Source organism: Tripterygium wilfordii, chromosome 21 (genome assembly GCF_013401445.1).
Source record: "Tripterygium wilfordii isolate XIE 37 chromosome 21, ASM1340144v1, whole genome shotgun sequence".
Taxonomy (NCBI): Eukaryota; Viridiplantae; Streptophyta; class Magnoliopsida; order Celastrales; family Celastraceae; genus Tripterygium; species Tripterygium wilfordii.
Genome location: NC_052252.1, coordinates 12,130,913 through 12,144,848, shown reverse-complemented (window position 1 = coordinate 12,144,848; position 13,936 = coordinate 12,130,913). Strand labels below are relative to the sequence as shown.

General features: G+C 36.4%; 2 protein-coding genes and 1 long non-coding RNA gene across 3 annotated transcripts; 1 reads left to right on the top strand and 2 right to left on the bottom strand.

Moving 5' to 3' along the window:
• Positions 1 to 643: 643 nt before the first annotated feature.
• LOC119988608 lies at positions 644 to 2,876 on the bottom strand. Its single transcript, XM_038833708.1, has 3 exons — positions 2,660 to 2,876; positions 1,151 to 1,375; positions 644 to 1,068 (listed from the first exon to the last, which is right to left on the bottom strand). The coding sequence occupies exons 1-3, from the start codon at positions 2,834 to 2,836 to the stop codon at positions 847 to 849; spliced, it is 624 nt and encodes a 207-aa protein (XP_038689636.1). The 5' UTR covers positions 2,837 to 2,876; the 3' UTR covers positions 644 to 846.
• A 359-nt stretch (positions 2,877 to 3,235) lies between these two features.
• Positions 3,236 to 5,279, top strand: LOC119989904. Its single transcript, XR_005465906.1, has 3 exons — positions 3,236 to 3,456; positions 3,667 to 3,730; positions 4,999 to 5,279. It is a non-coding gene; the product is annotated as an uncharacterized LOC119989904 (long non-coding RNA).
• Positions 5,280 to 12,163: 6,884 nt separating this feature from the next.
• Positions 12,164 to 13,652, bottom strand: LOC119990159. The gene is made up of 5 exons (XM_038836009.1): positions 13,221 to 13,652; positions 12,985 to 13,096; positions 12,811 to 12,892; positions 12,647 to 12,698; positions 12,164 to 12,548 (listed from the first exon to the last, which is right to left on the bottom strand). The coding sequence occupies exons 1-5, from the start codon at positions 13,629 to 13,631 to the stop codon at positions 12,408 to 12,410; spliced, it is 798 nt and encodes a 265-aa protein (XP_038691937.1). The 5' UTR covers positions 13,632 to 13,652; the 3' UTR covers positions 12,164 to 12,407.
• Between the last annotated feature and the right edge of the window lie 284 nt (positions 13,653 to 13,936).

Below are 13,936 nucleotides of genomic sequence, written 5' to 3'. Positions count from 1 at the left end.
AATATTAGTCATGAACAATCAATGTTCAGAGGTCTCAGATCATAATCATGCACAGAAATTCATCATAGTTTATAAGCAGAGTGGCAATAAACCTTTTATGTACAGAAAATCATGATTCATGTCCATCTCATAGTGAATTTACATTAGTTGATTGTTTAAGTTTATGACACAGTTTCAATGTATTTTTCTTACGGGTTCCAACTCGATCTTTCTTATCATAACGGGTTTCAACCCGATATTTCTTATCGCTAACATGGAGCGAACGGATATCGGTCTGATCTTTTCTATCGCTAACATGGAGCAAATTATGTTGACGATCCGAATTTAGAATTGACCCAATTATCCAATGGACATTTTGAATTGAGAGATTCTCGGTTATAAAAAAAAAATCTAACCACCGTATCAGCAATAGGATTTGCCCTCCCAACTACCATAAAGAATTTTCAACACTCTCGAGTCTTGACACCAATTAAGTTAGAGAATAAAGAATTTGACCAAATCTCTTGAGGTAAATTAATGTTCCTCGACAAAATTTCAATTTGTCGCCCATGAATACAAGAAAGAGAACCTCAATTTTTCATTGCAGCTCAACAACCTACAAAGAGGGAATCCTAATTCCAAACGCAGATGACCAACAAATAATGACTTAAAAGAATCAAGTAACTATGAAATATTGATATTCCATGATCCCATCAATGAAAATTTTTCGTTACTGTTGCTCAATAAGTTGCTCAACAGAAGTTTGATCCCTAGTTTCTTCACATGAAAGGCCAAAAAGCATGGGGTACAACAGCAATTAACACATTACAAGCCGGTGAATTAATCTCTAAACTAAAAATAAAGCTCTCACTCATTTCCCCATTTCCTTAAAACTCTCTCTTTGGCTGAAACACTGCTGTAGACTTCTTTCCTGGACATATCAGCAAGATGAGCAGGGATATCCAGTGATGACTTTCTCTGGATTCTTGATGTAATCATACTGAATCCATTTCTTATTCCTCGTAAACAATACAGCAATGGATTGAAGACGACAGCAAGCATCAGTTCACCTTTCGCAACTATGAGATACTGCAAAGGCAAGCAATACCATTAGAGAGACATAAAGAGAGATGGTGATGATACTTAATAATTGAAGGAGGAAACTGGTTACCATGATCAAAATCCCTAAGACAGCGAGACATGTCTGTTGTGCTTCTTGCCAGAAATGGTCACCATTAGACCAACCAAATCGCCCTCCCCAGCCAAACCAACCTCCTCCCCCAGTATCTCCTCCTCCTCCTCCCACCTCCTCTCGCTTTTTTATTTCTTTGTTCCATTTCTCAAATTCATTCTTCTTTCCGCCAAGTGCACTTTCTAGTGCTTTCCTAGCCTGTTCCTGCACCCATGAAATTGGAATGCCAAGTCCATCAGGAAGAAAGAAAATTAAAATCAGCAATGAATTATACTGTAAAGCATTACTGCATGCAATTGGATGGTTGGGAGAAGTGGGTGGGGGAAGCGGAATGACCAGAACATACCGATAAAAGGAACAACCTGCTTGCATTTAGAGTTCATTGGCATTATGTCCCAAAAACTGTAAGGGCAGTCAAAAGAGCCAATTCTTGAGCAGAGACTCTTCAAAAGCAAGCGTAGCTCACTAATCACTTCCTAGTAAGGTATAGGGTTATTTGGTACCTTGATATGTATTTTGATGTTGTTTCACATTCAGACTTGTCCCAGATATCCCTACACCTATCTATCAGAAGTTTCAAATAACCAAAAACATAAGATTGGAGGACAGACAGGTGATGGGGCCTGATTAAATTATTTAAATCAGATTCATATCCAGGCTTGGGCCTTACAAACAGATTCTACCCATAACAAGTGAAGAATATCCTGCTTATGTGCATCTTTCCTGTCCTGCCTAACCTGTATAACTTCAGTTATATCATAATGCCTGCAAATCTCTTTCCACATTAACCCAGCTCACTTACTCGAGTCGTGCATGAGACTCAAAGCCAACATTATGGTCCACAAATATCAAGTTGTCCAGAGACTCAGAGGAGACTATGAAGAGCACAAGAGGTCCACAGTCCACATTAATTTTTTGAAACCTTTAGACTGAAGTGAACAGACTATGGTGGCTGCTTATGTAACGTAGGCTTAAACACAGTAGCAAGTGGCTAATAAATTGAAGATTGCAGTTCATAAGTCACTAATCCAATTATTTCACTTCTACATTTATCCACATGATGATGCTCTTCACAGGCTCACAACCCTGACTTCTTTTTCAAACAGTTTCCTAAAGGGATTTGAATTTGTGTTGACCTTAGCATCTAATCAGGGAAAAGCCAAATGTACCAGTAAAACTTGAATGACTTCAACTGAATAACAACAACAGCAACCACTTTTGCTGAGTTCACAAAAACAAAACTTGGTGAAGGAAACAAGCACAATATGCACTTCAGTCTAGGACCTATAGCCATTTCATGGCAAAGTATCAATCTTTTTTAAGCACTGATAATAACCTACCCCAATTCCAATCCATTCACCTTCTTCAGTCATTAACATTTGTACAGTCAACAATCGCTACTCTACAAAGCTGATATTAATACTGGAAAAGAAAGACAGTATTCAGAAAACATTTTCTTGGTCTCAAAACAGGATTGAAAAGGCTTACCTCTCTGCGATTATCTGAGAAGAGGCAAGAAAACCTGCCGTTACAGTTGAGCTTTCGCTGAAGAGAAGTCCACTGCTGGTTGTCGTTTTTATTGCGGGTGGCGTAGGATAGTCGGAGGCCATTGGATTCGGCTCTGGTCGCCGCGGGTAGGTTGTTCAGGTTGAGAATTTGTGCCATGGCTTTGGCATCTCCCTCAGTGAAGACTCAGGTCATCGCTATAGAACAATGGGCCTCATGGGCCTTGTGCTCTGCTGGGTTGCATTAAGATGGGCATCACCACTTGGCCCACCAGGCCGAAGTTGTAATATCCCGTATTTTGTGGGTCCGTTAAAACGGATAAGTGTCTTTAGTAGTAATATTCATTGAGCTACATGGTGTTGTAGAGGTTATAATTGTAAACTTAGAAATATTAAAATAAAAATGGATTTAGTCATATCTATTTTTAATAGAATACACAATGGCAGAATCGTGATTATATAAGTGGCAGAATAGTAAATAATGAGAAGTAAATGTCATAATAGTCTTAAAAAAAAAAAAAAAAAAAAAAAAACCTAAATCTACAGTGCACGACCGGACCCTCCCTACCCTCTTTTCTTCAATTGTTCTTTTATCCTCAATTTTCTGTGCGGCCGTGCTCTCTCCTCGCCACTGCAACCACAAGTTCCAACATCACCACCCACTCAAGTCATCGGCCAGCCATCTTCTTTCCGTAAGAAACCACCCACAAACCTTATTTACTGCAATGATTTCCAAACCAAGAGACTTTCTTTGATACTTTTTGGATTGGCAACAAAAGGGTAATTTGACACTTAAATCTCTTTCTTTTTGTCTATTAGGAATTATTTTGAAGGTCTCTACAGTTGGTAAAATCTATAATACCATTAAATACAAGTTTAGTTGAAAAAATTGTTAGAATACAATTTTAGGGTATTTGAACCAATTTGGGGCTTTCGTTAAATTGATGCTATCCTTGATAAATTAAGTCATGATATGTTAATTTTCATTAGGTTGGCTCATTGGATAATATTTGACTCGTGTTGCTTAAGCTTGTAAAGTTTGTGTCTACAAGAGGTAGGGAAACTACCACCTTCTTTAATAATTCTTTGTAGATCTTGTATTTAATCCTTATAGGGAAAACTTCTATCCTCTTTAATAATTTCTTTTATGCTTTGTATTGAATCATTGTAGGAACCTCCTATATTCTTAAATTCCTTGTTCCTACAATTGTTTGATTGTTGTCCATGGATAATTGTTGACCTCTATTATTCTTTGTCTTCCTCCATGGATATGTTGTTGTGGCCTAAGCCATTGTGTGGGTTTAGACCGTCTTGCATCCATCATGTTTGACTATGAATTTTCATAACAAAGATATAGCATAAATACTTTTATTTGCATCTATTTGCATCAAATTCTTTTAATGCATTAAAGAGAAAAAAATTGTAAATTTATTCAAAACCAATAATTTGCATATTTTACACCCTTGTGGAGTTCAATGGATGAGGGGTCGGGAGTGACGCCGGGGCTTTGGCCTGGACATTGTGCGACTCCTAGGAGGATCCCGAGTTTATTGGACCGCAAGATGGGATTTTGAAAATTTGTATTGTAAACTGTTTTGGGTACAACCCAGTTGTACTGTTGTTGTTGTTAAAGTAAGTTTTTGTAATGATATAAAAATTATATCAGTTGTAAATGTTTGACTATATTGTAATATGACATATATTGAGTCAAGTTTTGTGGACAATTGTTGGTTGTGTTGTTCTTGTATCACATTGTTCGGTGTGGGGTGTACAACCCACTACCGGTTTAGGTGTCCGGATATCCTTGTTGTTTGGGGAGTACACTTTCCTTAAATGGATCCTCCCTTGTGTGTGATTGTGACCTTACGTGTACTTGTATACACTTGGTCAACGAGTGCTTCGGCATTCGGTGTGCCTCAATTGTTCCACTTGTTGTTTTAAATATATACAATATTTTAAATGTATATATATGTTGTAAATTGCATTCATTGATGCATATTGGTTATTGTAAATTGTTCCACTTGTTGTTTTAAATATATACAATATTTTAAATGTACATATATGTTGTAAATTGCATTCATTGATGCATATTGGATATTGTACCTTGTAACCATTTATCCATATTCATTGTTGTTATGTGTCATGTTTATACTCTCTTGGCACTTTGAGCGCTGTAAATCTTTAAGGGGCCCGAATCTAGTACGGTTCCTTCTGGTATTGTATTTCTATACCTCGTTGTTTATCGTTCTATTTTTATTTCCCTACTGGGCCTTTCGCTCATGCCTTCTCTTCTTTCTTTTCATTTCCCCCCCCCCCCCTCAGGTTAGGAAATGTTCAGGATCGACTGCCGGAGGCGTGACAGTGCGGTGTAGCCAGTGTTTATTAGATGTCTGTTTCCTTACCTTTATTTAGGATTGTTAGACATTTTAAATTGTTGAATTTTATTTATGACTCAGTCACCTTCGACTTGAGCTGTTGTTTTGTTTCCGCTGTGATATTGACCACTAAGGTCTAGCATTCTGATTAAGTGGTTGTTTTATTGCATCTGCTTGATATGGACCGTTGGGGTCTTAATTACTATAGTAGTATTGGATTATGTTTCTGGAGGCTTAATGTCATTGGAGTCCTCTTTAGGATAATTATCGCTTTCTGTGCTGGTTGGCGCTCATTGTACTACAATGTTGCGTCATGTCTGTCGAATTTTGTTTGTGTGTTTTCCATCTCACGACCCCACCCGAAACGGGGCATGACAGAAGTTCTACTGTATAAGACTATAAGGCTGTTATAAATTTATAATAGCAGTAAATTATCCAATATCGTACCGTTATTGATTGTTTGGTTACCGAAAATGACACTGCAAGGGTATACTGTTATCAATTCGTCGGTTTGGTAAATTTTCCTTTAACTTCGGTATCAGTGGTCAAAACTCAACATTGAAAATTTTACTGATTATCGACATACATATTAATATTATTTTTATTTTTGGTTTTGTTTAATTATCACCCTTAGATCTCTTTGAAAATAGATCAAGCACATTCGTTTTTGAAAAATGATATTCGTACATAATTTTTTTGTACATAATTGTACATAACCTACATGGTATGACATAGGGTTAATTATACATTGCAGCACCGAAAGATAGAGGTTGTTACAATTTGGTCACCGGATTTGCATTTGTTACAAAGTCATCATTCAAAGTGAAAAAATGAGACAAAATGGTCATCCGGACAGTTGTCACTCAAATTCGATCAGATGGGTTGCTAATGTGACACCCAGTCAACGTATATTGGTCCAAATATGCAAACGTAGTTGCTTATTTGTCTTCCATGTAGGTAGATGCTTATTGACAACTGATGTGGCTTCTAGGGCACATCAATTGGCGCAACATCGTAAAATATCCCACCTAAATCACAAACACTTCAATCTTCCACGACCTAAACCACATATCTAAAAAATATTGCTCTGGAACCACACTTGAGGACAAAGAGATGGAGAACAAGGCTTCGCAAAGATCGGATTTGTTGCTGCGTTTCTGGGGAGGTAAATGCTGGTTCTTCTCTGGGTTTCGTTTCTGTTAAAGTCTTGGCAATTTCGTCCATGTCTCTTCTTTGTTCTAGGTTTCATAGATCCATGTTTCATTATACATTTAGAGTGTGTTTGGATTGAGGGATTTGGAGGGAAGGGAAAGGAAGGGAAATAGAGTTTCCTTCCAATTCCCTTGTTTGGATAGTTTATTAAAAATTAAGGGGAGGGATTTGAGGGGATTTGGAAGGAAGATTTCCTTAAATTTTTGTTAAAATTCTTTCTCTCCAAAATGGAGTCATTTGGAGGGAAGGGATTACTAATTAAGTCATTTGTAAGTTAAATATCTATTTTACCCTTGTACATAATATTTTAACATAAAAATAAGGATAAATTAGTAAATTAAACAAATTTTCCTTCCTTCTTTTTTTTATCTATCCAAACATGGGAGAGGGAAAAATAATCTCCCTTCCCCTCCCTTCCCTTCTCTCCCCCTCCCCTCCCTTCTCTTCCCTTCCCCCCAAATCCCTCAATCCAAACACACTCTTAGGGTTTAAGAATACCCCAAATCTAGTACAATTTGGCATTTAGTGACAAGAAAAGAATGAAATTTGGCATACCTATTGCTGTATGGTCCCTTGTGTAGCAAATTTAGGGACTTTGTGGTCCCAAAAATGTCATGCAACTTTGTCTGCTTTCATTCTTTTTTTCTTTATTGTCTTTGTGGTCCCAAAGATTTATTTAATTATTTGAATACGTTACAACAATAATGGTTTTTAATCATATTCTTTCCAGGTGTGGAACATGGTAAATGATGGTAATGATGTTAGAGCTGATGACGAGGTTAGGGTTGATGGTGAAGGATATTTATCTGATGGTGATGATCTTGATGATGAAGTCCTTGATTCCTACCTAGCTAGTGTAGAACAAGAAGTACTAATAGAGGAGATTAATATGGAGGAAGGTGATAAAAGTCGAGGAAGTGATAGTGAGAGTGATACCTCTGATGGTGATAAATCTTATGAAGGAGATGATATGGAGGAAGGTGAACATGATGAAGTAACTAATGGTGATGAAGTTGATGTTGAGGAATGTAGAATAGATGGAGGGGGCAGTGATATGAGTTTAAGTGATGATCCTAACTTCCAATTAGGGTATGCAAGTGATGAGTTGCATAGTTTGCACTCTTCTGATGATGAAACAGTTGCTGGACAAGGGAGAAGGATTATGCCAGAATTTAATACAAATGTTGATATAAGTGAAGTGACATTTGAGCTTAGGATGCATTTTACAAACTTTGGCCTAGGGTAAATGGTGATCCAATTCTTCCTCCCAAGTACTCCAATGCACCAGGTAGGCCAAAAAAGAGAAGAAAAAGATAGTTTGATGAACCAAGAACAACCAATGTATTGAGAAGAAGATATTTGTTAGTCAAGTGTTCCAAATACGGGGTTAAGGGGCATAACAGAAGGACTTGTAATGGACCAAACAGGAGGGAAGTATATGCCTTTGAATTTGTAGGTGATTAAAATTTTTTATATTTAAGACTAATGAACATAAGTGTCTTTTGTAGGTGAAAATCCAACTCCGTAAACAAGGTCATCAATGGCTTCCATTGGAAGAGGAGGATCTTCATCAAGAATCCAAAGAAATGTCAATACAAATGAGACAATGCCAAGTACAAGCATCACTGGGAGGAGCAAGATAAGAGTGAGGAGGCATGTTTTAGAACACACATTGCATGCTGCCACTTCAACATCTAGATACTCATCCACTGTGAATGTCAGTCAAAAATCAAATGCAAGAGCCCCCAATGAAGATTGGAGTTGGAACTAAACTTTTGTATTATGCATTTTGATATATTTGTTTATGTTTTGCTATTTAAGCACATATTTTGATATGTTTAGTTTGAATTTGGGCATCCAATGACTTTGATATAATAGCTTTTTGAGGAATGAATATCATTCCTGGTTATGTTATGCCTATTAGGATATTTGGCTATGTTATGCCATTAAAGAACTTCTTTGTTATGTTAATAGTTTGAATGTTAAATTATATAAGTTTCAAAGAATGATAAATTTGTATTTTTTTCAACTTTGAGTGACTACTTTGTAACAACTTTAATATGGATTATGGAATGACTGCCAAATCAGGGGCATTCTTGGCACTAAATTCAATTGCAAGGCAAATAGTTTTTTTTATTTTCCACGTAAGTATATTTTTAGCAATATTTGTTAATTTAATGTCACATCAGTAGCGCATCTGACCAGATTTGAGTGAAACCTACCCAAATGACCATTTTGTCTCATTTTTTCACTTTGAATGATGACTTTGTAACAAATGCAAATCCGATGACCAAATTATAACAATCTCTATCTTTCGATGCTGTAATGTATAATTAACCCGTATGACATATCATCATGCCACATAGGATAATTTTTTAATAAAATTAAATGTGTCTATATCAATTCCTACTTCTCTCTCCTTGTTTACTTTATCGAAAACACCAAATTTCCCTACACTTCTTATTCCTAAGTATCCCTACACTTGCCACATAGATAAATAATTGTTTAAGAAATTGCATAATAAACACGTAGGTATTGGAGAACAACATCGGTCGGTGTGCTGCCTATTACTCATAAAGAGGAAGTTCTCTCTCCTTTGTCTTCATCCAAGCTATTTCTCTCTCATCATTCTTCTCTCTAAAAGCTTCCAAGATACAGAAATGAGATCGGAGAATGCATATACGGATATGTTGAGCCAACCCGAGTTGAGCTTGAACCACCTAGTTGTAGATCGTCTATTTTACCCGTGTTTGTTTGGTTCGATTCTACGATCTGGAGATGTTCTTGGATTTTTTAACTGGTTTTTCAAATTTATAGTAGAGGAAGATCTACAATGCAAAACTCTAGTGAATATTCTAGGTGAGGAGTAATTTTAGATCTAATTTTATGTATATGACTGGCATGCATAGTATTCGTTTGTAGACTAACGATAGTAGAGAGATAGAACGTTTCAAGCTTGAGTTTTTACATTGTAAAATTTGGTTGTTGAATATTATTTTATAGTTTGGAATACTTCTATTATATAATGTTATTAATTTCTAAAGGTTTATAATTACACTCTAATTGTGTTTAGTCACGCTATTGAATGAGATTATTACGTTATATTTGGATAAAGAGTTGTGGGTTACAATGTTTGTGAAAATGCGTTTTTGGGTAGGAATGTCCAAAACCGGACATAGTGAGAGTATGAACGCTTTTTTTGATGGTTACGTCAATTCGAAAACTACTTTCAAGTAGTTTATCGAACAATATGAGAATGCTCTATGGAAGAAAGTAGAGAAGGAGAGTCAAGCTAATTTTGACTCTTTCAACAAACAACTCTCGTGTGCAACCTTCTATGAAATGAAGAAGCAAATCCGAGATGTATACACAGTGCAAAAGTTTTTTTAGTTCCAAAAGAAAATCACTGGAATGATGTACTATGACATCAAATCAATGGAAGGAGAAGGATGCAAGGAGAATGATTTCATGTCCCAGGGATTGGAACTTATTTTCAATTGTTATATGAATGTTGATGATCTTTATATTATTATATTTATTTGAAGTATTGGAATTTGGAATGTAATAGTAGGGTGACGTTGTGTTTTTAAGACTATTAGTAATGTTTTTATCTTGTTTAATATAGTTATTGCACATGTATAATTGAAGTCATTGATATGCACATATTTGATACCACTTTTGTGCATATTTCTATATTCTTTTTGGTATTTTTGATGGAATTGGATTGATATTACATAAATTCTGTGTTTTTATTGTAGGCGAGTAGGCGTAAAATTATGAAGTGGAAAGATACAAAGTTGGATGAAATTTCGTCAAGAAATGAGCAATATTTAAGTTGAATATTGTATAGGACCACTTGAGCACAAATAACCACTCGAGCGCCCCAGTATACGTCTCCTGGAAAGAAGATTCATTCACCACAACTCAAGCGCTTATTACCGGTCGAGCTGATCAGTATATGACTGCGAGAACAACAACTGATTTTTCTGGCGCTCAAGCGCCCATTTTCGCTCGAGTGAGCCCCGACGGATCATATTTCCGAATTTGCTTAGAATTAGGTTTTCTTGATTCTAAAAGCTTAGTATAAAAGGGGGGCCACAAGTTTAGGGTGGTACACACTATTTTCTTGGGTTTTCAAGCAGTAAAACTCCTTCTCCCCAAGTTTTTGCAAGGATTCAAGGATCTCAAGGCTTTCTATCCAACAACAATTCCATCAAATCAAGGGGATTTTCATCAACTCTTTTCCATGATTTCTCTTCTTAGATTTATTTTTGATACTTGGATGATGGGTTATAACTAAACCTCTTTGTTAGGGCTTGATGTAGCATAGTATGAATATTACAAGTATTTCAATTTAATGAATGCATAATTTTGGTTCAATGATTCATGTCTTTAATACTGCCATTGTGCAACCCCAATGTGTGGTGGTCAAAATTTGGCCGTTAAGAATTTATATGAAGATCATGGTGAATATAATGCACATACCAAATTTCAAGTCAATTGATTCACAAATAACAAAGTAATGGTCTAACCAAGTTGACTACTTAGGGCATAAAATGTATCATACGACTAGGGCACGCAAAAACTCAGTTTAAATGACATTTTCTCTCGAACTATCCCTAGTCAGATATGTTCATAATGATGAAAATAAGGTGCATACAAAATTTCATGTCAATCGAAATTCATTTTTACGTAAAAACTAGTTTTGACAAATTTAATGTACATGACCAAATCTAAATGTAATGTACTTAATTTCAATTGATTCTTGTTCTAGAACACATGTTAGACTCTCATGTATGTGTAGTTAAAATTCAAATCGTTTGGATCTAAGTTGGTTAAATTGTGATCATTTAAAGTTTGGAACCCTAACTTAGCCTATATATGTTCATTTCCAAAATTGATTTTTCAGCACATATTCAAGCACATATAGATGTCAAATTCGCATAGAAATAGGCATATTCATTTAAATTCAATTCTCATAAAATAAATCTCATTCAAATGGCACAAAAGACTTTAATGTCATCAGAATCAAATATGTAGAACCAAAGGTCCAACAGAGATGAGGAGTTTGACATAAATACAAATTAAGAACATTGGGTCCTAACAGAATTAAACAATTATACTTTTCTTAATAAACAGAACATAATTGAAACTTGAATCAGAATTGAACATACTTGGGAGACTGACCTGCAATGGTCACCAAGTGTGTGAGTTGGTCGCAGTTGCAGCTTGTACGTGGTCAGACTCGAAGGTGGTGTATATCGTCGGGACTCGAGGATGATCGAAGGCGTAGATCATTGGGAATCGGAGTTGGTCGTAGTAGCAGATTGTCGGGACTGGGGGATGATCCAGGGGCGAAGCCAGCTCATCACATGAGGGGGGTCGCTAGGGCGGACAAAAGATTTCATGTCGGGGTGAGCAAAGCTAAGCGGAGGTTTTTTTTTTGAGTTATTTATTAATTATATCTTCGAAAGTACAAAAAAAATAATTTAGGTTATCTATTATTATATCTATTGTTTTTTTTTGGTTATTTATTAATTATACCTTATTTTTTGTAGAAAAAATCCAATGGTCAATAATAATCTTTGGAGATCCAAAGGCCATGAGGTGGGGTGGGGGGTCAGCTGCCCCCTTCGCTATACTGTAGCTTCGCCTCTGAGATGATTGAAGGCGTAGATCGAATCAGAGGTGGCCCAAGATTGGTTTCGAGTATTTTGACCTAATTTCACGCAAGATGAGTTTCACTTTTGAGTCTGTTTTCGATTTTGTTTTCTTTATTAACAAAAATTGGTAGAACGATGTAGTATTGACATAAAACCCTGTGAAGCAACCGTATCTACAGGCATTGCGCATCACGTCCAAAATACGCATTATGTTCAAAATATGTACGCATAGTGGGAATCATATTATACATACGCTTTTGTTCATTTTGAGTCCATTTCGCATCAAAACGCATTTCAAAACATTGTTCGTAGGTTTTATTTGCCCTGTCAAGTTACAGCAAATGAGTCTAAATGGAATACACAGCGTACAGAGTGAGTATTTTTATGTTTTTCTTCTGAATAAGACCCTACCTCATCAGGGTACAATCAAGTGCTCGAACTTTATCGAAGCATGATCTGGTCTAGACCTTGGAACTGTTGTTTAATACAACCAGAATATTGTAAAGAGCCCCATGACAGCCATGAACAACAGAGCTAGCAGGATTTGTGAAGCCTTCTTCTTCATTCTACCCTTCGGTCGTGGAAAGATACTCATTACATTCATCAGATGGGACATTATTTTCTGAAAGGGAAAGTGTCGAAGAGAAGTTACAGAGGGCAAATTTAATTCTAAAATCCCAATGCATTATAGAGAATCCCATAAGACATATTTGAACTCACCAGTCTTAGGGGTTCAATATGAAGGAGGGGCTCCATGAACATTTCCACATTCCTATTTCATAAATAGACCAGAAAATCCACAAAGGGGCTAATTTTTATCAGATTATGTTCATGAATTCTGGAATGCTAAAATCTGAACTGTCGAATAGTTCTCATATTCATACCTTACAAGTAGCCTTCCCTGGTAGTTTTGCAAGATATAGAAGCTGAAACCCTTCCCTAGAGGCATGTGTGTTTTACTCCATTCTGCAGACGAAATAGAACGGAAGAGAAAGTGAGAAACTCTCCTCTGCAGCCCCAATTGTGAGCATCTTTTTGTTATAAAGAGAAAGAAATACCTAGTTTCCAATGAACACCAACGTTCAATCCATCATGCAGTGTAGGTTGTACTACAAATTCAACGTGCTGTCCCAGCCATTCCATCAGATGGGTGAAAAATCCCAGAACTTGCTGCAAAACAAGAATAGGTGAAACAAAACAGAATAGAGCCTTAAACCCAAAATATTTGGAGACAGAAATGAGAATCCATAGTAAAAATAGATTTCTTGGCTCATAGAGGTAGAAATTGCGCTACCTTTTTCCCATGTAAAGGTTGGAAACATGAGAAAAAATTGCAGACACATCTACATTCATCAGAAATTATATCAGATAATTCGTGGGTGTTTCGGTTCTTGATCGCAGTGTAAAGCTTGAGAACGGCATCCAACGCTCGACGATCTTCTTCTCCTGATCCTGAACTCTCAGCATGCACCGGCGCCAGCAATGAGCCTTTGCGCTTTGGATAGAAGTTGTTTAGAATCAGTGATTGGTTCAGAAAGGGTGACTTAACCTTAGAATCACCATTATTAACACAAGCTGTTTTGGTGGTATATTTTTGCAGCCTCTTAGAAGGATCGCATGAAAATCTTGCTTGAGATATGAGCTTGGGGGATTTTGAGATTTTATATTTGGTGTACAAGGCAGAAGGGAAATAGATAGAAGCCATTGGAATGCTTGAGAGAATGACAATGACCTGCAACTCAAGAAGAACTACATTAACAGAAAGCATGATTATATATCAGGGAACCAAAACACAGGAAAGAAACCCAAATGCAAGAAAAGAATGAAAGCTAACCTCAACATGCATACTTCCCAATTCCCATCACAAGCTTAGAATCTTAAAAAAAGTAGCAAAAACTGTTCTGCATGTCAGATATTGCGTATAATCAGATTGAATTGCTGTTCTGCATGTCAGATATCATGTATAATCAGATTGAATTGCCGTAGATAGTCTATTATTAATTTATTATT